This window comes from Mustela putorius, unplaced genomic scaffold (genome assembly GCF_011764305.1).
Source record: "Mustela putorius furo isolate JIRA1106 unplaced genomic scaffold, ASM1176430v1.1 tig00003834_pilon_pilon_pilon, whole genome shotgun sequence".
NCBI classification, from domain to species: Eukaryota; Metazoa; Chordata; class Mammalia; order Carnivora; family Mustelidae; genus Mustela; species Mustela putorius.
The window spans coordinates 50,895,802-50,918,695 of NW_025421987.1; the positions used below are offsets into that span (position 1 = coordinate 50,895,802).

At 39.5% G+C, this 22,894-nt stretch overlaps 2 protein-coding genes and 1 long non-coding RNA gene across 3 annotated transcripts in view; 2 read left to right on the plus strand and 1 right to left on the minus strand.

The window, feature by feature from the left end:
• Positions 1–456: 456 nt before the first annotated feature.
• Positions 457–4,948, plus strand: LOC101690261. The gene is made up of 2 exons (XR_006609111.1): positions 457–818; positions 4,085–4,948. It is a non-coding gene; the product is annotated as an uncharacterized LOC101690261 (long non-coding RNA).
• A 3,379-nt stretch (positions 4,949–8,327) lies between these two features.
• PLSCR4 (phospholipid scramblase 4) overlaps positions 8,328–22,894 on the minus strand; it is a 45,268-nt gene continuing 30,701 nt past the window's right edge. The window contains 7 exon segments of the mRNA XM_045088485.1: positions 8,328–10,614; positions 10,616–10,642; positions 11,502–11,660; positions 12,964–13,125; positions 15,571–15,797; positions 16,799–16,841; positions 20,143–20,378. Of these exon segments, the coding sequence (XP_044944420.1) occupies positions 10,561–10,614; positions 10,616–10,642; positions 11,502–11,660; positions 12,964–13,125; positions 15,571–15,797; positions 16,799–16,841; positions 20,143–20,378 (908 nt within the window). The 3' untranslated portion in view covers positions 8,328–10,560.
• LOC106006008 (heat shock cognate 71 kDa protein-like) lies at positions 18,651–19,217 on the plus strand. Its single transcript, XM_045088486.1, has one exon. It carries the CDS (start codon positions 18,670–18,672, stop codon positions 18,964–18,966), a length of 297 nt encoding a protein of 98 aa, XP_044944421.1. The 5' UTR covers positions 18,651–18,669; the 3' UTR covers positions 18,967–19,217.

The following is a 22,894-nucleotide window of genomic DNA, read 5'->3' on the forward strand; positions in this document are numbered from 1 at the left end:
GGTATATAGCTGACTGTCAACTTGTATGCCTGATTCCTTAATAAAATATTCCCCATCAAACCATGTCATCTGTATGCCACCTGTCAGGACAACATGAAGCTAAATTAGGTCCCATCTAGGCAAGCATTGTGCTCAATTTCCCATTAGCTGTATTAGGTTTCCTTACTTAGAATAATGGCCTCATTGTCTTTGCTGGACTGACACTCCTTTCGAACTGACAATAACAGTTCTTCAAAGCAGGAAAATCTAGCAAACAAATAATAGCCTTTTACACGTCCACAAATAAATATGCATATACACGTCCATCATTGTATCAATGGATGAATGGATGAATACATAAACTTCTATGTTCCCCATGATGTAAACAATTTAAATATTTCTGTTGCTGTTGTACGACGGTAATTTAGTTTCCTTTCTATAGTTAGACTGTGAAATCACTCTGGTTTATTGAGGTAGACTATAAGTATGTGCTTTAAACCGCGTTGGAACATTAGAACATAGAGGGCAGCGGCCGCCAGATCCGTACCATGGTTCCAAGCCCGAGGCTCGCGCCGCTCCGGCAGCTCCTGGTGCTGGGACTGGAGCGGGCGCTCCTGGGCGCCTCCACCCAAGAGCAGGTGCCAGGCACCAGCCCAGCCCTCGGGACAGCTCCTGGAGTGCAGACTTACGCAAGTTCACGGACTGCACGTCATGCCCTCCCAGCGACTTCACAGTGCCTTCTGCCTGGGCTTCGCCGCAGCCCTTCCAGCTTCCTCTGGAGTTATTCTTAAGAAAATACATTGCAAGCCTTAAGGAGTAACTGTGCAAGCAGCTGAAACGTAAGCCGCATTCCTGTTCTCGGGCTATTGAACGCAATGGCCGGGTTGGGGCAGGATCCCACCGTCTCCATGGCACACGATGCCCAGGGATGGGGCATAAGTTAGGAGCTATGAAAGGATGTGACCCTCAGTCCCTCCTTTCTGCACCTGGAGACTGCTAGCCCAAACATCCTGCTCCTCCCTTATCCCAAGACTAACTCCCTGCGTTCCTACGCGTAGGGGAGAATGCAAACCTGCTTTAAGATATTTGCCGTCCTGTGTACTCCTTTGCCACGCTTTGAGGCATCTGTCCTTGCTTCTCTCTCTCTCTCTCTCTCTCTCTCTCTCACACACACACACACACACACACACACACACCCCTATGTGCAGGATTCAGCTGCTGCTGCTCTCGATCGCAGAAGCAGCGTTGCACGGCGGCTGGCTCGGATTGGTGTAGGAGAACTTTCAGTGCGCGACTACACTCCCATCTCGCTGCTGTGGCCCATCTTGTGGGGGCAGGGCGTGGGGTGGGGAGGTAAGCCTAGCCCTCCCGCTGGGTGGGACTGCTTTCTGGCTTCTTGGTCAGCAGCTGGTGCTGCAGGAAAGGGAAGTTTACTACTCCCATCCAGGAGGCCGGCGGGAGTGCCTTCCAGAAAGGACAGGGACAGTCCGGCGCGCCGGCCAGCAGGAGGCCCCACCCACTCATCATTCCTTCTTTCATCAGGAGCCAGCCCCTGCCCCTCAGTCCGCCCTCCAGACAGCCAAAGCCAGACTCGACCGAACAGCGGTGTGGAAGGATGGGAACGGGTATGACCTTTGTGAGGCCTGGGTCTCTGCTCAGAGGAGCCTTAGAGGGTCTGCGACTACCCTGTCTCTGGTTCCAGCATAGAAAAGGAGACCTGCACTGGCTCACACCAGACAGTTGGCACTAAGGAAGCTCAGCATTTGCACAAGGCCTCCGCCTCCAACACCACGCCCAAGGCTTGAGCGCCAGGTTGACACAAGGCACAGGCATACCGCCAGGCCCCACCCTCTCAGATGTACTGAAATTCCACCCCAGCCGCTCAGCCTGAGGGATTAGGCACCAGCTCCGAACTGGCCCTAAGACGCCTCCCCTCCCCCTTCAAATGAGGGGATATTTATTTCGGGGAGAAAGTTTGGAGGGGAGCGAGAACATATTAATAAAATCAATTTTAACTTTAAAAAATGATTTAGAACATTAGAACAATTTGAAACAGTTTTTTTTATCGCTAAGATTCCAATGTTATGAAAGATGTTACATCACAATGTTTTTAAATCACTGCTAAATTTTTGGTGCGGTGAAAGGAAACTGGAATATAAGTGGAGATCTGTACTTTTACTTTTGGTTCTAAGTACGAATTCATGGTGTAACTTTGGGCACTATCTGGGCCTCTCTCAGTTTCTTCATTTATACCATAGAGTGTAGAGTAGACAGCCCTTAGTGCCCCTTTAACTCCAAAATCCCTTGATTCTATTTATTAAAAGTTCTAGATTAGTACCAATATATTCTTGGCTGAAGAAAAAAACAATGAGCAGAGTTTACTGAAGAGCCCATGAGCTGGTGCTGCCCCCTATAGTAGACTGACAAGGGTTGGGGGGTGAAACCAGAAAAATATTTTGTCATTCAAATTGCTTCTTTCAGTCTCTCTCTATGGGCCTATTCCTTCATAGTCAAGAATTCTAAAAAACAAAACAAAACAAAACAAAAAACAAAACCCAAAACACCAATTTCTGTTTGTTTCTAACAGTTATAATGAAAAGAATTAAAACTCAAATAAATTATGTTGAATAACTATTAGCTAAGACAATTTGAGCAAACATGTTAAAACTACTCAAGGCGAGGATTGTTTCTATAATTTTCCAAAATAAATTTATCTGAGCCTGGATTGCAGGAGAGATCGCACCATTTTAGGTGAATCTGTTTTTAATCTAACAACAGTATTAGAGACATTAAACATATTTTAAGAGAATCTGGAATTCGATAATATGATAGAAAAAGAATTAATATACATAATTTCAAATTGAAAACATTTAGTTGTAGATTAGATCTACACAAATAGTAATAATATGAAAGTTCAAATTGTTTTAAATTTTGTGTTTAAAGCATTATCCCCTGAATATTTTATTTTATAATAAAATTATGTGCTGTTAAAAAAATAGATCAGTTCCATTGCTGGCAATATTGCAAGATCATCTTAAAACCTAGCATACCTTCAAAGTCTAGCTAAAGTATAACCAAAAGCTATGTAAATGGGAAGTGAAGCTCCTAAGAGAGTAATAAAATTCAGTAGAGGTCAAAATCAGGCACAATCTGAAATTTCTGACTATTAAACACAGGCTGACACTTGCTTTGGCATCCCAGAGAAGAGTTACCAATCTTCATTGGCCGTGGCTTAGATTTCAGCTGCTAAGATGAGACAGGAGATGAGTCATGGGCTGAAGCAAAGATGTAGTACTGGAACAGAGACTACCAATAAAACAGGAACTTTCAAAGGGATACACTTCAGTGTAAAGTGTGAGCTAGAAAATAAAAAATTCCACTGGCAAATAGAACTCAAGAGAAAGTTTGACTGTTCAGGCTTGTGCTACAGGTAAAGAAAAAAATTGCTCACTGAGAATTTGTCACTAAGACTTATCCTCATTGTTTTGGTTTTCCTATTTAAAATGCATAATCCATTGGGAAGCAGCAAACTGACAGAACAGCATAAAAGTGGTCTTCGATCGGAAACACCACTGGGATACTAGCAGAAGCAAAAGCACATCTCTAAGAGAGAGCATACCCTTAAACAAAACCCCTCAAAGCCGCGTGGGCATCCCATCATAAACATCAACTTGAGAGAACACATGAGGTAACATACCATCGTCTTCCTTTATTTCTGTTTCCTATGTTTCTGAGTTAACACACAATGACATACCACATACCGCACAGAGATGAAAGAAGCACAAGGCATAGTGGTTTAGAATGTAGCCTCTGGAGCCATGTCAAATAATGGTTTCGTGGACATAAGCTAGTTGAGTTCCTTGGTGTAAGACACTTTTTAAAAATTTCATCTGTAAAATTGGGGTTATCTTATCTCACAGGATCATGAGAATTGAAATGAGTCAGTACATAGGAAGTCCATGCAATCAGAATGGTACCGGCAGTATAGGAGCACTAGAAAGAGCTCGCTACTACCACCACCACCACCACCACCATCATCATCATAGTTCGTTAGTTGCTTACATTATACCACCTGTCTCATGATTAGGCTCTTTTTCCTCCACAGGTGCCCGGATGGATATTCATCTCTGCTGGAATTGAATCTTGAGGTAAACCCAGCAACTACACATCTCAAAGTTGTATGAGTTCATATGACTGGCTCCCTTGTGGAGAAGCAGCAGAACGAACTGTAAGAAAGTTTAATGAACTGTAAGAAAGTTTACCACTAAGTGAGGTAATTACAGAATATTTTAGAATCCACTGCTTGCTTTTTGTTTACATAGTATGTGAAGAGGCACCACTGCCACTTCAACCTTAGCACCCAGCCCATCTCTGCCACACCCTCCAGTGAAGACGCAGCACCATGCCATTCTGGACCATTGGAAAATGGAGTGAGGAGATTAGCCTGCCTGATCAGATTTCTAGTAGGACTTTGAGACTGGGCAACTCTCCATGCTCTTCCATGAGCTGTGCTGTCTTCCAGGAGCTGTCATGTTTCTCACCTTTTATCCAACATTTCAATTTTCCTTCATTGCAATTACAAGAGGGAGTGGGAAATTCCTTAGCATTCCATCTTTTGTCATTACCTCTTGATGAAGTTTCTTCCTCTGAAAAAATGGTATTGATGTTTATCTCGTGATGCAAATGTGAGAATCAAGTAAAACGTATTTTCAAACAGTAATTTTTAGCTTATGTAATAATTCTTTAAATCTGTGCTGTAATTGCATACTTACTGGCTTTATCCTTGCTGAGGGATAGAGGACTACCTCTTCATTTCTGTCTCCTTTAACACCTAGCACAGTGTCATACTTGCATTAGAACTATTTTCACTCATTCGAAAAATATTTGTTGAAGATCTCGGATGCACCACTCTCTTGGGTTCTGTGTTTAACTGTAATAAACAATCAATTCCTGCTTTGCTTGATGAAAATTTGCTAAATTGACCTTTTCAGGTGTACTGACCATGTATTCAGCTTACAGACAAGACTGTAAAATGTACCTTATTCACCTCCAGCAGTGCCAGGAAGTGTACCTGGGCAAATGACATACCCAGCTAGCCTGAACCTTCTGATCGAATGGGGACAGAGATACATTAGATGGCACCTGAGATGGTGCGAGGGACATGGTCTCTACTGAATGTGCCAACATCCCATTGAACACATGTTCATGTGGTCCTCATAGATGGGTATTTTCTTTAAAATACCATTAGTGTGTGAACCTCTAAGGGTAGTATTTGTGTATTTTTTACCTTTGCATTACCCTCTGCCTTCGGAAATAGTTCATGTCTGAATTTAGGAGGTGCTCAATAGAGTAATTATATATAGAATGAAATAGTGGAGAGAGGGTATATTTTTTAAACAGCAAAACTTTTTAACTGGTTACTATAACAAATATTTCAAAAATATAGCCATTGATTGTTTTGTTATTCATTGGGCAGATACTGAGTGAATGCCTAAGAGGTACTATTCTTAACCATGCTAAGTGTTATCATGGATAATACTATGCTATCTCACTGATACATACTACATTGGAATGTATTATTCTGTTTTTCTCTTTTCTGGGGTTTCTAAGACATCTAGAGGCAAATAAATGGGGAACAGGTTCTGTGAAGGTCAACCAAATTATGGGAAAGATTCACTTTCAGTGTTCATTATCACTAGCCAAAAAGTTGTATTTGGTTTAGTTTATTAAATTCATACCTATGGATTTTCCAAGTTTGCATCTTCCAATATAAGTTAAATTAAACCTTTAACACTGGGGCAGGGGGCAGCAGGTCCTAAAAAGCAGCCAGCTATCCCAGCAGAGCAGGCTGCTATCCCTGGAATCACTGCTCATTCTATACTTGAACTTAACATCCAGCTGGTTGAAAAATTAGACTGGTAACCAGCTTATTGTATACTTTTTGGGAAATCTTGTCATTAAAATTGTTTTAAAATGCATCCTTTACTGACAGTTATAAATTCCGGCAGCTTTCCTGCATGATACACTACTGCTGAAACCATACCTAAATTTTAATGTGTCTTAAGTAAGTGGATTAGGAATAAGCATTTATAAATAACTTGGTTATATCAGAAAGCTAGTCACTACTATAAAACACTACAAAAATGACTTTATTGGAATTAAACATATACGAAAACAAGGATCCTGAAGGAAACTGATATATAAGAAATTCCTTTAAAAAATCCCTCTGAAGAAAAGTTTAAAAAAAAATAACTGTCTTAGTCCATTTTGGCTGTTATAACAAAAATATCATAGACTGGATGGCTTATAAACAGCAAACTTATTTATTGCAGTTCTAAAAAAGCCCAAGATCAAGGCCCCAGCAGATACTGTGTCTGGTAAGAGCCAGCTTCCTGGTTCACAGATGGCTGTCTTCTCACTGCGTCCTCATGTGGCAGAAGGGGCAAGGGAGCTCATTGCCTTCTCCTTCGTAAAGATACTAATCCATTCATAAGGGCTCCACCCTCACATTCTGATCATCCCCCAAGTCTCACCTCTAAATATATCACATTAGGGGGTTAGATTCCAACATACTAATTTTAGGTGACACAGACATTCAGTCGATGGCATTCCACCCCTGGTCAGGACAAAATTCATTCATTTCATCCTAACAGCCAAAAAGTCTTAACTTGTTCCAAACTCAAAAGTCTGAAAGTCCAAAGTTGCATCTAAATCAGATAGGGGTAAGAATCAAGGTATGAGTCATCCTGAGGCAAAGTCCTCTCTATCTAGGAACCTGCAAAACCAAACAAATTATGTGTTTCCAAGATAAAATGGTGGGACAGGCACAGGACAGACATTCCTAGTCCTAAAAGGAGAAATAGGAAAGAAGAAAGGAGTGACAGGTCTTAGGTAAGTCCAAGACCACACAGCACAAACAACATTAAATCTTAGGGCTTAAGAATAATCTTTGACTCAATGCTCTGTCTTTTGGGCCCCTTTGGGATGGCCTTGTACCCACAGGGCTCAGAATGGCCTTCCCTGCAGAGACTCTCTACCCGGGCCCTGTGATCTCCAGGACTGGGGTTCAAAGCCCGAGTTTTGCCCAGATGGCCCCTTTTGAAATCAAGGTGAAGGCAGCCATACCCCCTTGACCTATGCACTATGAGATAGGGCCACATGGACCTGTACCCTCTGGGCAGGTGGCCAATGAAGTCCATGCTATACCAGGGCGCACAAGAGCACAGCTGGAGTGGCAGAAGCACATGGCAAGAGAGTGCAGAGAGCAGGCCCCCCCCCCCCCACCATGTGAAGTGGTGCCAGGTACTGTGCACAGTTCCCATTGGTACTGAAGGCTCTTCCTTTGAACCACTCAGCCCCCTAGGCCCTTCCATTATAGGCCTGTCATGGGAGAGGTGGCTCTTTTGACCACTGATGTGCCGTCAGGGTCATTCTTCCACTGTCCTGGAGAAGAGTTTCCTGGCTTCTGTTCAGAAGGCTCAATCACACTGATCTTATCAGTACTTTGGCCATGCCCTCAGTGTTCTCATTTTTTGCTATATGGATAGGCTGAAAATTTTCCAAGTCTTTACATTCTGCTTCCTTTTGCTTAACAATTCCGCCTGTAAGTCATTTCTCACTGCTTGCATTTTACTGTAAGTCAGAGGAACTAACTGCACCTTCAACACCCTGCTTAGAACTCGCTTCAGCTAAACATCCAGTTTCATCACTTGCCAGTTCTGTGTTCCACAAAACATGAGAACATGAACATAATTCAGCCAAGCTCTTTGCCACTTTATAGTAAAGAAGGCCTCTCCTCAGGAACAAGTTCCTCATTTCCACCTGAGGCCTCATCAGAATAGCCTTAACCGCTCACGTTTCTACCAACATCCTGCTCAGGATTACTTAGCTATAAGAACACTGAGGCTTCCTCTATAGCTCTCTTTTCTATCAGAGCTGTCACCAGAATCACCTTTAAAGTTCTGTTAAAATATCTAGGCTTTTTTTTTAGAATGCAACTCAAAATGTTTCCAGCTTCTCCCCATGACCCAGTTCAGTGCTGCTTCCACATTTTTAGGTATTTGTGACAGCAGCACCTCCAATCTCTGTCTGAATACATTTGGGTAACTATACAGAAATACTGTGGACGGGGTGGCTTAAACAACAAGTATTTCTCTCTCACCGTTCTGGAAGCTGGGAAATCAAAGATCAAGGGGCTGGCAGGTTATAAGAACACTCATCCTCTTGCATGACCCAATACTGCCCAACATCATACACTGGGGTAAATTCTCAAGTTTGGGGTGTGGGGAGGGATACAAGCATTTAGTCTACAGCAAAGACTTAATCCCAAGTCAAAAAATAGAACAGTATTTTACTATAAACCAAATTATTTTTATTTAAAAGCCAAAAACGATATGATGAAGCATGAAAACACACAAATTTCAGGGCAGTTTTTGTTTTTAGTCAATCTGATCAATTTTACACAGTGAAATACCATTAAGACATATATAGAAACCATAGTATAAAAATATAAGACATATTGTATTACTTTTTTTTTTTTTAAAGATTTTATCTATCTATTTGAGAGAGTGAGTGACCACAAGCAGGGGGAGCAGCAGAGGGAAAGGGGGAACAGGTTCCCTGGTGAGTAGGGAGCCCCATGCAGGGCTCGATCCTAGGACCCTCAGAATCATGACCTGAGCCGAAGGCAGATGCTTAACCAGCTAAGCCACCTGGGCACCCCAAGATGCATAATACTACTTTTAAAGAAAGTGGAATTATAACTGTAAGAGACAACTTAATACCACAAAAACTTTAAGCAGAAATTTAAAATGTCATATGTTAATTTTTTTTTTTTTTTTTTTTTTAGTATTACACAGCAGATCTTGAGATGTAGGAATACTGCCAAGTAAAAAGAAGGTTTATAGAGATAAACTTTCTCAGTACTATTTGTCTGATTTCATATATAAAATGCCAAACATTATTATAAGAAATAATATATATGTCTAAGACTGCAATTATACTTTCAAATATAATTATTTTTTTTAGAAAGCAGCAGTTTTACTTTTTTTTTTTTTAAAAAAAAGCAAGTAGTAGCACCTAAAAATAAAAATTACCAGAAACTGAGTAAAACAACTTCACTATGAAAAGATAAATATAATTTAAAAATGAAGCACCTTTCTTTGACTTCAAGAGGAACTATGGGCAAAGGCCCTCATCTCTGAATAATCCCATTGGAGAACACTCAGGCTTGTTTTACTTAACAGTAAGTATACATTTCATTCAATATACTGGCTGTGTTGAAAGAACACAGTCCATGTCCAGATAGGAAGGTAGAATGCAAAAGAGACAGGTTGACTCATTAGAGTTTATTCACTAATACACTATGCTTTTAACTAGATAATAAAAACAAGTACATACTTTAACTATGGTGATCCTACATAATTTTACTGGTAAGCTACAGTTCACAGAGAAGCAGCATGTTTGCTGTGTTTTATTCTTTTCTTTGCATAGATAACAGATTTATCATCTAAATAAAAAGCAGCTAAGAAATATTAAACAACGTCAAGATTTAGAGGTTTTGCTTTTACAAAGTGCTACACATAATGTCACATTTCAAAATTTAGTAACAAAACCCTAACTCTTGCTACTAAAAAAGCACAGTGGTGATCAGGGATCTTCTTGGAAGTTAAAACAAAACAAAACAAAACCGAAACCCAATTATCTTCTCTGTGTCACATCAAATGAGAAACAAAGGTTCAAAAGGCAATCTTAGAGATTTGACCAAACATATTTTATATATAAGGCATTTGTGACCAAGAGAGATGAAACATTAAATGCAACCTCCTTATAAGGGCACTGGTATCTCCAAGATGCTCAGAGATCTAGAATGGCTGTAGCCCTTGTCACCTCTTTTCTTGAGAGTCTGACCCTGACTCCATATACAGGCAGGTCCTGACTGACCATGCTGATGAATGAGGGAGTACACATGGAAAATACAAACCTTATGATTAAAAAAAAAAAATTATTTGGTAAAAAAATGAAAATTTCCAAGGAAACTTAGAAACTTGCAAAACAGGGTTTTGATACATATACACAAATAAATGTTTCCTTGTACAATAAACACATAGTGTTTCGGTCTGTCTTCCTTTTTGTTTTTAAAGATCAAGAGTATCATTCTTTTCACCTGGAATCAAATTTGTCTTCAGTAACAGGACAAGAGGTAGGAGAGGGAGGACAGGGTTAGGGATAAAAGCTCTATTACTCTATCTCAAAGACTGCTCTAAAAAGCTCATCATTTCATGACTTATTAATGTGAGAGCTCTGGGATTCATTTTCCCTTATGTCATGGTAAAGTGTTTTCAAGCTTACTGTAATGTGTTTACCTGGTTATTGAGTCATAGCTTTTTCAAGGTGAATGCCTAGTCTACCAAAGGGACAAAGGACAGATAAAATCAATTGAAACATGTTTAGATTGTATTCTTGCTCTTAACACTCTTAGCCTGTTAGAGCTAATACCCAGTGAAAAAAACCTGCAGAAGCAGACACATATATTTGCAAATAATTCAGGGAATTATAAGCCCGATCTAATTTTCTACTTCTTTATGAGCCATAATTGCTGATTTTCGGTGTCCATCTATCTTGATGAATGCTGTGGTGGGGACCTTTCAAAATACATGAAGTCCTGAAATTAGAAAAATAATTATAGATACATATATTTATATATATTATATATAGAGAAAGATAACTGTATATATATAGATACATACATAATTAGATGCAAATCATGAAGTATTATCCTCATAATTTATCAGGTGACCCTGATTCTAATTAAGAATAAATAAATCTAATAAAACCTTTATGAAAAGGACCTAATATGAAGACCAGCAATTACAGACTTGGAACTGTTGGTAACCAGTAATGTCTCCATTTGGGGATTCCGATTAACAAAATCTTCATTGTTAAAAGGAAGAAAAACTGGACAATCAATATTAAATACGTTAAATATACCAACTGTAATATGTTAGCTACATCTTGAAGGTAAATATATCCATTCTATTTCCATGTAACCACTGATCAGTCAGGGTTACAGCAAGGGAACTGTACCTAAATAAATCGAAGGAAGATACAACACCAAGGAGCCCACTGACAGAGAGGTACGGGGTGGGGGAAATGGGACATCAGCTTTGGGTTATTTATTTCATTAAGAAGTCATAGGCTAGGCATCTTTAAGTAATGGAAAAGACATGCAATGAGGACAGGTATACCCACTGGATGCCCCATATTCTCCAAGTACTCTTCTGGCCCTCTACTCCTATGATAGCTCATGTTCAGTGCCCTGAACAATGTAAGTATTTTTATCTCCATTTTATAGGTAAGGCAAGTGAGGCCTGAAAGTGCTAACCGCTTTGCAAAATACGCAACTAGTCAGCGGTAGAGACAGACACTGTCCTAGTTTCAAAGTTTACTGCCTGTCTCTTACACTACACTGCATCGCATCACAAAGAGTGATTCTCTCAAGACAACTCAAAAGCAACACTTACAATGAGGAAGCAAGCTCCAAAAATCATGGCTTTCATCTTCACGTCCAGATCTAATGGGAAGTGAATTTCAAAGTGGTCAGCGTCCCCCATTGCTGATAAGAGACCGTTCCACTTCCTAATAATGCTGCCGATGCTGGACATGCCGTCAAGGGATTTGACCTAGAAAGATAAGAATGTGACTTTAGGATGATTGAAAAATATTATAATACATTTCATTCTTCTACTTAGAAGCAGCTTGCACTGCCATCGCATAAATACAGGACAGGAAGTAATAAATTACTGTAAAGTAATAAGGAATCATGGCCAAGAAGGCTTAAGTGCCTTGCAACTGGTTAATAACTGAGCGGGGGTATATCTGACAGTTTGGGGGCTGGTGCTCTTTCTTCATCCTCAAATGAGGCATGATTTGAATTGATTCTGAAGTTCTTTTTCATACAGTAAAGGGTGGGAACTGGGAAGGAGTCTCTACAGTCTAGGGAAACACATAAGCAAAAGTAAGGAAGCACAGTTCTATGTACTTCACAAACTTCAAGTGATCATTCAAGTTTCTGTGTGCCAAATCCACCCTGTCTTCTTAAAGCATGTAAGATTTCTGAGGGGCTTCAGCTTCCAAAAGGGGGATTCTGGCACTTGCCAGAGGGACAACTCCCAAATACTAACTTTGGGGGATCAAAATGACCCTATACGCCTGTCCCTAAAATTTGGCTTATCTATATTTTTCTATTTCTCTACAATGGTCTTTTAATAAATAAGCAATACTTGAAGAACTAAAAAAAAAAGTTTATTGGGTGCCATAGGAAATATATGAATGAACAAATTGAGATAATGAAGCTTGCTGAAATTGCAAGGCATTCAAGAAGGATTCTCTAAGAAGCTCAGGAAATATTTCTAGGAATCTCCTTTGTCAGATTTGTAAGATAATAAGCACTTATTTTGGAGTCACTGAGATAGAGGCAAAACAAGAGGATTTTTCATTTTTCTGAGAAAATATAACCTATTACGAGTTTTATCCTATTTCATAAGGACAGAGACAATTTCTACCATGCAAATAAACAATGTGTATAATCTCGGGGTACTCCAAATGTCCTGTGATATGTGGGGTACTTTCATCACTCAGGACCTACATCCCAATCCTGCAAATTGTTGGTAAAAATGGTTAATTAAATATGACCAAGAAGAAAGAAATGGATTCAGTTGGGCTATTTACTTTCAGGTTTAGTGTTTTAAATGGTTTCTTCTTATCTTTATCAAACACTGAAATCATAAAAAAAGTAGCTCACACTTTGGAAAACTGTAAGCAATCCACTAACAATACTTTGAAAATGATTTGATGTCAACCAATAGCCCTTTCCTCATTCTGTTTTATTCATTCACATGAAAACATAATCTGAAACCAACTCATTCCAAGGTCTGTTAGTACATATAGAAATCTAGTAAAAATGTCATTTTTACACTTGTTTACCTCAAAAACTGAATCTGAACCACAGCCATAGGTTGAACATGGCCCGCGCACTCTCAACACATTGTCTTTCTTCTCATTCTGGATGCTGTAAACTGCCCTGCACAGGTTCCAGTGTTCCGCAACAAAGCCAATGGTGACACCGGGAGGACACTGTACCTCCAGCTGCAAATGAGGAAGTGAGAGAGGGGAGGAAGCTATGCACCGATGTATATACGTGGACACACCACCTAGATGTGCTCTGAGGTCTTTCAAGGACTAGAAACAATGTTACTAGTAGAGAGTCTTCCATTTTACCCAGGCTTGCTCTTATGGCTGTAGGTGAGATCAGCCTGGAGAGCTGAGGTCACCTTTTCCATGGGAACAAAAGGATTGCTTCCTATAAGGGACAGTTCTCAAAGCTCAGTATTGCTCAGCTGTATGCAGCACCTGCTTGGGCTCTGCTGATTCAACCCTATAGACCTTGGGAGCAAGGGGACTGACCCCAACATACTGCTCATGGCACTCACGCTGTTTACTGTGCTGTAGTAATGTTCTTTGTCTCTGCTCTAGGTGTCTCATGTCTTCTGGCACAATTCATGACAAAGTAGCAAGGTAACGTCTTAGATTTGAATCTCAGACAAGACAATTATAAGAGAAAACAGAAAAAGAGGCATTCTGAAAACTGAATATTGTGAAAACAACAGAATGTGTGAGTGAATATATAAAGCCATTTTATTTGTTTATTTGACAAACTGACAGAGAGCACAGCAGAGCGAGAGGGAGAAGCAGGCACCTCGCTGAGCAGGGAGTCTGATATGGGACTGGATCCCAGGACCCCAGGATCATGACCTGAGCCAAACGCAGACATCTAACCTACTGAGCCACCCAGGAGCCCCTATAAAGCCATCTTAAAAAGAGTTTCAAAATTGTCCATGGCCCTGTTTTAGCTAAACATCTTTATAATATTCCTTTGTAAAGAACTAAGATCTTCATATTGATTAATAACAAGAGTCACAAAATTAAATTATTTAGTAAAAGCCCAAAGGTAAAGTTCTACTGGTAGCTTTTCTGGTGTCATATATAGTTTTCTAAGAGTTTTGAGTCCACTAGGTCTCAGCATGGGGCAGGACTACATAGCTTCACGAACTGTCAAGTAAAGATATAATATTTTAAAAAAGATGTAACTGTTCATATATATATATATTCACACATATACATAAACATACACATTTGATAGCTGCCTAGCATTAAGATCTTTTACAAGTATAGGCCTAAGAGCTAAAAAAAAAAAAAAAAACCCCACTAAACTATATACAAGTAAATTATTTAAAGATTTATTTGAAGGATGCTTGGGTGACTCAGTCTATTAAGCATCTGCCTTCACCTCAGGTCATGATCCCAGGGTCCCAGGATGGAGTCCTGCGTCAGGCTCTGGCACAGCGGTAAGCCTGCTTCCCCCTCTCTCACTCCCCCTGCTTGCATTCCCTCTCTCTCGCTATGTCTTTCTTTGTCAAATAAATAAATAAAATCTTAGAAAAAAATTCATTTGTGAAGAAAACCCATCTCATGAATATGAAGAATTCCTAGTATATCCCAAAGGACTAAGAATTAAAGGTGAAGATTCATCTCAACTATCAGGCCATCTATCAGTAATGATAGAGGATCAGTAATGATAGAGGAGGAAGACACCTGGGAACAACGTTCCCTGAGCACTGTACTATCTGCCAGGTCTGTAATGAACAGTTAACTTTTATTTACTACTTAATCCTCAAAGCAATCCTGTTTACAGGTGCTATTATTACCTCCATCTTACAGGAAATCAAAACACAGAAAAGGTTGTAAATAAACATTTAGTATGTGCTGGCACTTACTATGTCTTTAAAATATCCCAGGAATCCTATGGGGTATTGTTGTGCATATTTATGTACCAGAGCACTGAGGCCCAAAGAAGTTAAGTAAATTGCACAATTTAAGTAGGTGACATATCTGGAATTCAAAATTCTGGTGGACCTCTCACTAAAGCTGCTTCTTTCCCTACAGCAAACAGCTTTCCTAGAGCCACATGGGTTGTAGACAAGGAGCCCAACTGTAACTCAGAACGCCTGCTCTGTAGGTCCGGCCCTCAGGGGACTGTAACCTCACCAGGCACTTCATCTTTCTGAGCCACCCCTTCTTTATCTGTGGCAAGTGTGGACTGGGATGCGGAGTGTGAAGTCATCCAAGGTCTCTTCCAATTCTAAAAGTATTCGATGATGTCTAGCGACATCTTATCTGGGGATACATAGCTACATGTAGACAAATGTGTGTGACTTCTGTTTTAGGTCATAAATACATTTCCAATTCACTAGACACAACTGACAGAATTATGGTCACTGAATAAATAACCCTAATTTGTGCTTGACGCCCCCCCCCCCAACTAGCACTGGAAGGCAAGAATCCACAAGAAAAAGCCCTCTGCGTTTTTTCTTGCATGAGACAATGTGGCTTCCCCCTACCCCCACTCTCTTCTTTCAATCTGATCATCAGAGCCAGTGACAATCCCCTCCTGTGTCATTCTGGAAGGAGCAAAAGGATGCTGTGAAGACTTGGATCAGGAAGAAACCAGGGATAAGACCTGCATTCTCTGACCTCTTGCCTGGCGGAGGGACAACAGAGGCAACAGCAGGTACATCTGAAAGGTCTCTGCATCGTCATGATTTCTCGGCCCATACAGTCGGTGACCCGGAGGACAAAGGGCCTTAGAGTCCGGTAAGCATTTCTGGTAAAGTCGTCTGTGTCTTCAGTTACAATGTAAACCATCTGGTCCAGACTGTTTTTAATATCGTATCTATTATTAGTTTCAAAAGATGTCATCACTAAAAATAATAAAATGAGAAAGACACTTTAAATTAGAAGCAGTTAAAATGGGCCTCAAGAAGTCCTTCTATAGTATTTCTTAGGGGATTAAAGCAAAACAGCTTTTTAAAAATTTAAAGTGAAATATTACAACTGATTAGGTCACCAAAATAATTCAGACACCCAATACGTATTTAGTAATTTTGATTACGTATTTAGTACGTATCTAAATACGTATTGAGTACGTATCTAAATACGTATTTAGTAATTTTAGTAATCTAAAACATTTCTTTTAAGGAGGTAGTATAAAATGATTTTTAAACTTTTCCGCATAAATGCAAAGACTAAAACTATATTCCTGGAGTACCTGAATTTAGAAAACTTTAATTATAAAACCATTTAAATGAAATTATACATTTTACCATCAAGTAGTCAGCTCAAGAAATATACTGAGACGGTCAGAGTCATTTCTAATTGCAAATAAGAAAATGAACCAAGGAAGCTCCGAAGCTCTGTGTGGTGGTCACATGAATGTGCAGATCTGGTGGCAAAGTGAAGGTCAGGAATCCGGTGAGGATGAACTGAGATTAAGCAGTATGTTTACTGTGATTTCTTTTTACTTCTAAACCAAGGGCAGTGGACCAGAACTTAGCAAATTTAGATTCTATTTCCAGCTCTACCACTGATTAGCTGACTGTTATGCCCCTGGCTAACTCATTTAGTCTCTTGGCTCCTTCTTTTCCTTTTCCATGAAAGATGAATATGCAAAATAGAGTGTTGGGGGGGGGTGACCATATAAAATATCTTTTTCAAGCCTAAGAACTTATTAGGTATGATACATAAATAGATACAATTATACAAAATAATTCCCTTTATACTTTCTTGAAGAAAGAGTAAAAGAAGATAGTCTTTTCTCTTTGAACCATTAAGAAATGATCTATATTAATAAGGAACTAGATATGGGGTGATGCAAATTTCCACCTGATTCAAATACTGCTGAACATTATGAAATTATACATACTTTCCAGAGGCTCAAAATGCTGAAGGACGTGTATGCTGTCCAACTGTTGGGATAGAACAAAGAAATTAGGAAAAATAGAAATAACAGAATTAAATCAAATCAGTGTTAGAAAAGAAGCTGATGAGAGGTACAAAAATGTATTAATTGATACCAAGATATCTTTTTGAAATTGAGTGGAATAAAAAAAGTTATTGAGTGAAATTAGTCTATCTGTATACCTGGTGAGCAGAGCTGTCCAGATAGGAATACCACTTTTCTCCAGTTCTATTTCAAAAGGTAAACAGTTGCCCCCCCCAAAAAAATAGATAAGGTTGCCTGGTACACCGACTGTATGGAAGAACATCATCTTCCTGCTACAGTAACAGCATCTAGAACAAGCTGTGTTGGCACAGATTGTTTCTAGCTCAGCCCCTACTCACTGATCTTATGGACATGTGTGTCACTCACACTCAACAGCCTGGAGATGCTCAGGAAGTTCAGGACGGTTTAACATGGACCAGCCACAGAAGAAGCTTTTTCTCAGTGGCTTACAGAGAGCAAATGCGCCAGCCAGGGACCTCACACAGGAGTATCCAGTTTTATTTTCACAGGTACATCTGGAAGATGTTCACACGCTGACTTCCATTCATTTGAGCTACTAATGGCAGGGTCTTCCCTAGGTACATACTTTAATCAGGAGAGGGTCCATAATGCTGGAAGCATGTGATTAGGGTTAGGATAAAGGAGAGGAAACATTCTGGGATGGGATCTCTTAAAAAGGGTGTTGGGAACACCACTAGATACACTTCCATCTTACCTTCACTTAGAAATCACTCTAAAGAGAATTTGATGGGCCCACTACCTGACATTCTTGAGAATATTCTAACAGACAAGAATAAGCCTCTTTGAGGACAGAGTAATTATATCTATATAATTTTAGATGATATAGATCATTCATAATCCCTGAGCCCAGAATATTGCCTGAAATTTGTATTTCACCAAATATTCATTGAATACATTAACTAAAAAAGTACATGAATGTGGTAATAAAGAACGTAAAAAACAGCTAGACATAAATATTTTGTGGTGTAACTGACTACAAGAGGGTATGGGGAAGATATAATACAATACAATACAATACAATACAATACAATACAATCCTTCCTTCATTAAAAACATTTTCTTACATGAAAACACAATCAGATGAGGGGGTCTAAACATGTCTTATAAGATTCCAAAACTGGCCACTAAAGTGGTTTATAGTTCCTTTAAAAATCCAGAATGTTAAAGTCTAGAACTCAAAGCAAATATATTCAAAAATATTCAAAAACATATGCTGATAAAAACGTCCACTGCTGAGCAAAATATTCTAACGAAAAATGACCTGTTAATGCCAAAGAAGGTCATACAATCAGACCCTATGGCTACTATGACAAACAAACTGATAGAGCCACTGGCCAAGCCAATACTCTACAAACAATAGAATCCTGCTACTTTGAATGCTCCAGGTTCTTGACAGTCCTGATAATGATGCACAAGAATCTACACTGGAGATTGTAAAAAGGCTAAGATAAGGAAAATGATAAAGCAAATGACTGGTTCTGTCTTCTGTTTGCATACGTGTTTCACCTAATAACATCCACAAGCTACCACCCATCGGATGTACCCTGTGTGCCCCAAATAGTAGGCACACTATAAACCTTAGCTCTTGAAAAATTATCCTAACAACCCAGTAAGGTATGTATCGCTAGTACTACTTTATTGATGAGGAAACTGAAGCACCAGCATGTTATGAAAGTTACTTAAGGCTGCCGAGTGAGGAGGCAGTACAGCTAGAATTTAAAACCAAGTTTGTCTGCCTCCATGCCTTCACTTGATCTTACGCATTCAACATGAAAGAAACTGTTGAAGATGAAAAACTTCAGGGCAAGATAAATGATGAAGACAAACAGAAGATTCTTGACAAGTGCAATGAAATCATCAACTGGCTTGATAAGAACCAGACTGCAGAGAAGGAAGAATTTGAACACCAGCAAAAAGAGCTGGAGAAAGTCTGCAACCCCATCATCACCAAGCTGTACCAGAGTGCAGGGGGCATGCCAGGAGGAATGCCTGGAGGCTTCCCTGGTGGTGGAGCTCCTCCCTCTGGTGGTGCCTCCTCTGGGCCCACCATTGAAGAGGTTGACTAAACCAATCTGAGAATAAATAGGTTGAGCATTGTTCCACACACAATATTCAAAGGACCCAAATTTGTAGCAAATTCCATGGCAGTTGTAATGTTGAGCTGCTATAGCAAAAAAACTGGGCATTCTTGATACTTGAATATGGAATATGTGCACAGGGAAAGGAAATAAACATTGCACTTTATAAGCACTGTATTGTTAAGTGGAAAATGCAATGTCTTAAATAAAACTGTATTTAAAATTGGCACCAAAAAAAATGCCTATTGGTTTTGTTTCTTTTTTCACTTTTTTTAAAATTCGAAACATCCCTTAAAGAGAAAACAGAATTCATAAAATACTTTCATTTAACTCCCATCAAGAGTAAGAGAAGAAATTCAAAAACTAGGCAAATTAAGAAAACCGACAAGTTTCCTTGCTTATAATGTATTTCAACATCTCCTTTTTCTAAAACCGAACATGATTCAATAGGTTCTAAGGGACTTCCAGGACTAGCTTCATCTTATTTTCATTAAGCAATCCTTTCGGAGTCTCTGACATGTGGTTTTTAGCGATACCATATGGTACATGATCCTGACACACTGCCCCGGTTTCTGACCCAGATTTCCTGGTGCCTTCAGAATGTCTGTATCAATGGAAAGTACGAATCCACTGTGTTGTGGGAAGGGGGTCCCTGGAAATTTGCCTGAAGCAAAGCCCTTGCCTGAAGCAAAGAGCCCTTCTCCTCTTTTTATTTACATTATATGTTGGACGGTGGCAGGAGTAGTTAATGAAAAGTGTGCGTAATGAGAAAAAGGGACGGGCAGAGGCACTCAGTGACTCACAGTCTACTGTTCTGTTCTTCGTGTTGCTGTTCTTGGTGTTAACTCTTTACTTCTATGCAAACGACACCTCAAAGAGCATCTTCGATAGTTTCTCCTCTGTTCCTGTTCTTTAAACTGCCTTCCACAGGACACCTCGCATATCTTAAAATTCAACATGTTTCCTTTAGACAGCCATACAGATCCCTGCACTCACTTGCCCTTCACATTTCTAAAATCAGGAGTGCCGCTCCTACGGTCTCACAAACAGGACCTCTGTCATCACCGACCCATCACCTTCATCCACTCTGTCCAGCTGTGGATCTCTTCTGTCAGATCCCCAGTCATACTTCATCAGAAAATTATTTGGACTTGTGTGGAGTACCTGGGTTAAGTATTCCAGACCAGGAGGACAGTTCGGCAGAAGAGCAGGGCCTGGCATCCACGGGATTGGAACAGGCTGATGTGGCATATGATATTTGCCAGGCTGGTACTGGATAGGATGGATACCAGCTGGTAGCTGGTATGAGGGGAAGGCACAGGGCTGCTGCGGGCTGTAGTATCCCAAGGGCAAGCCTCCTGGGTAGCCTGGGGGTACAGGGAGAGCTGGTCCAGGGGGTCCTGTATCCAAGAACAATGAAAGCGTTAGACACTATTAACACTACAATACATTGGAAGTTAGAATGACCATTTACATGAAAAATGTATGTGTCACACAACATCCACTATAACATGATCCATTTTCTGAATGGGTACCATGCACCAACAACGTACTAAGGAAGGGGCTTTACATATTAACTCGTTTAATCCTCTGAAACCTTATTTCTGAAAGTCTGAAACATCGAATAACATGTTGGCTTCTCTGTATTAGGTTTCTCCCTTGGAGATCATAGTATACCCACCCACTGCACTAGCTTGTGGTGGGATCAGCACAAGACTTAGCAAACAATTAGCACTGTACACTGATGTCGTCATATTTATGTTTATTGTTATTGTTTAAGGTCACAAAGACAGTAACTTCAAAGGGATGTTTTTAATGATGGCTATGAAATTTCAGAACAGTTTTATCACTCCAGAAAGCAAGCCCATACCCATTAGCAGTCATTTCCCATCTTCTTCCCTGGCCCCTGGAAACCACTGTCACTGCAGAGTTCCCTAACCTAGACATTTCCTATAAATGAAATCATGTAACATACAGCCTTTGTACCTGGTTTCTTTGATTTAGCATAATATTTTCAAGGTTCATCGGTGGTGTAGCAAGTACTAATATCTCATTTCTTTCTATGGCTGAGTAATATTTCATTGCATGGACATATCATATCACATTTTATGTATCCATTTCTCAGTTGATGGGCATTTGGGTTGTTTCTACCTTTTTGCTATTATTTATAATAACACCGTTGTGAAATTAGTGTACCAGTTTTGGTGTGAACGTAAGTTTGCAACTCTCGAGCACGTACTTAGGAATGGAATTAGCCTTAATGTTTTAAGGGAATGCCAAATTGTTTTCCAGAGAGTGGCTTCACTGTTTTACACTCCTACTGCTGAACTCATTTATGAAGGCTAGTTGTTTGTACGTGTGTGTATTCCTTAGGGTTTTCTACATACAAGATGATGTCATCTGCAAACAGAGATAGCTTTGCTTCTTCCTTTCCAATCTGGATGACTTTTATTACTTTACCTTGCCAAATTGTCCTGGCTAAAACCTCTAGCACAATGTTGAATAGAAGTGGCATGAAGAGATATCCTGTCTTGTTCTTGACTTTAGGGGGAATTCTTTTGGCTTTTGCTAATGATGTTTTTCATGGATGCCTTTTATTAGGTTGAGGAAGTTCCCTCCTAATAGCTTGTTAAGTGTTCTGAATCACGTGGGATGTTTCACTTGGTCAAATACTTTTTCTCTACCCAATAATATGATCATATGATTTTTATACTAATCCCATTAATATGGTACGTACATTGACTGATTTTCATATGATAAACTGAACTCTCACACTTGTCACAAACTGCACTTGGTCATAGTGTATAATTCCTGTTACATGTTGCTGGATTTGGTTACTACACTGCTAGTATTTTGTGAGCATTTTTGTCTCTGTATTTATAAGGAATATTGCTTTATAATTTTCATTTTTTGTGATGTCTTTGTCTGATTTTACTAGTAGGGTAATACTGGCCTCACAGAATGGGTTGGGAAGTAAGTGTTCACTGTTCTCACATTTCTTATAAAGGGCTGGTATTAAAATCTTCATTAAGCACTTGGCAGAAGTCACTAATGAAGCCATCCAGACCTGGGCTTTACTTTGTCAGAAATTTTTAAATGACTAATTCAATCTCTTTGCTTGCTATATAGCTCTATTCAGAGTTTCTTCTTGGAGTCAGTTTCAGCTGTTTGTGTTTTTCTAGGAATTTGTGTATTTCACCTAGGTTTTCCAGTTTGTTGGCATACAACTGTTTATTGTATTCTCTTGTGATACATTTTAATTTCTGTAAACTTGTTAGTAATGTCTCCATTTTCACTCATGATTTTAATACATTGAGTCTATTTTTTTCTTGGTCAGTCTGGCTTAAGATTTCTCAATTTTGTTGATATTTTCAAAAACCAACTTTTGGTTTTGTCAGTTTGGCTTATTACTTCTCTTTTCTCTATTTCATTTACTTCTACTTTAAATTCTGTTATTTCCTCCTACTGGCTTAAGATTTGACTTCTTTCTAAGGTGGAAAGTTGGGTTACTGATTTGCAGTCTTTCTTCTTTTTTAATGTAGGTGTTGATAGCTATAAATTTCTCTTTGTGCCTTTTAGATTTATTTATTTGTGCAAGCAAGGGGAGAGTCTGCATGGGGGAGGGGAGAGAATCTTAAGCAGACTCCCTGGTGAGAGCAGAGCCTGAGTGGAGCTCACAGCCAACTGAGTCACCCAGATGCCCCTCTCTATGCTCTGTTTTAGCTGTATCCCATAAGCTTTGGTATACTGAGATTTTTATTTACCTCAAAAATATTTTCCAATTTTTCTGTTGTGATTTCTTTCTGCCCTTTTGGTTATTTAAGGGTGGGGTTAATTTCCTCAGATTTCCCAACTTTTATTGATTACTAATTGTATTCCATTGTGAAATGTATCTGATTTTATTTGTTTTAAATTT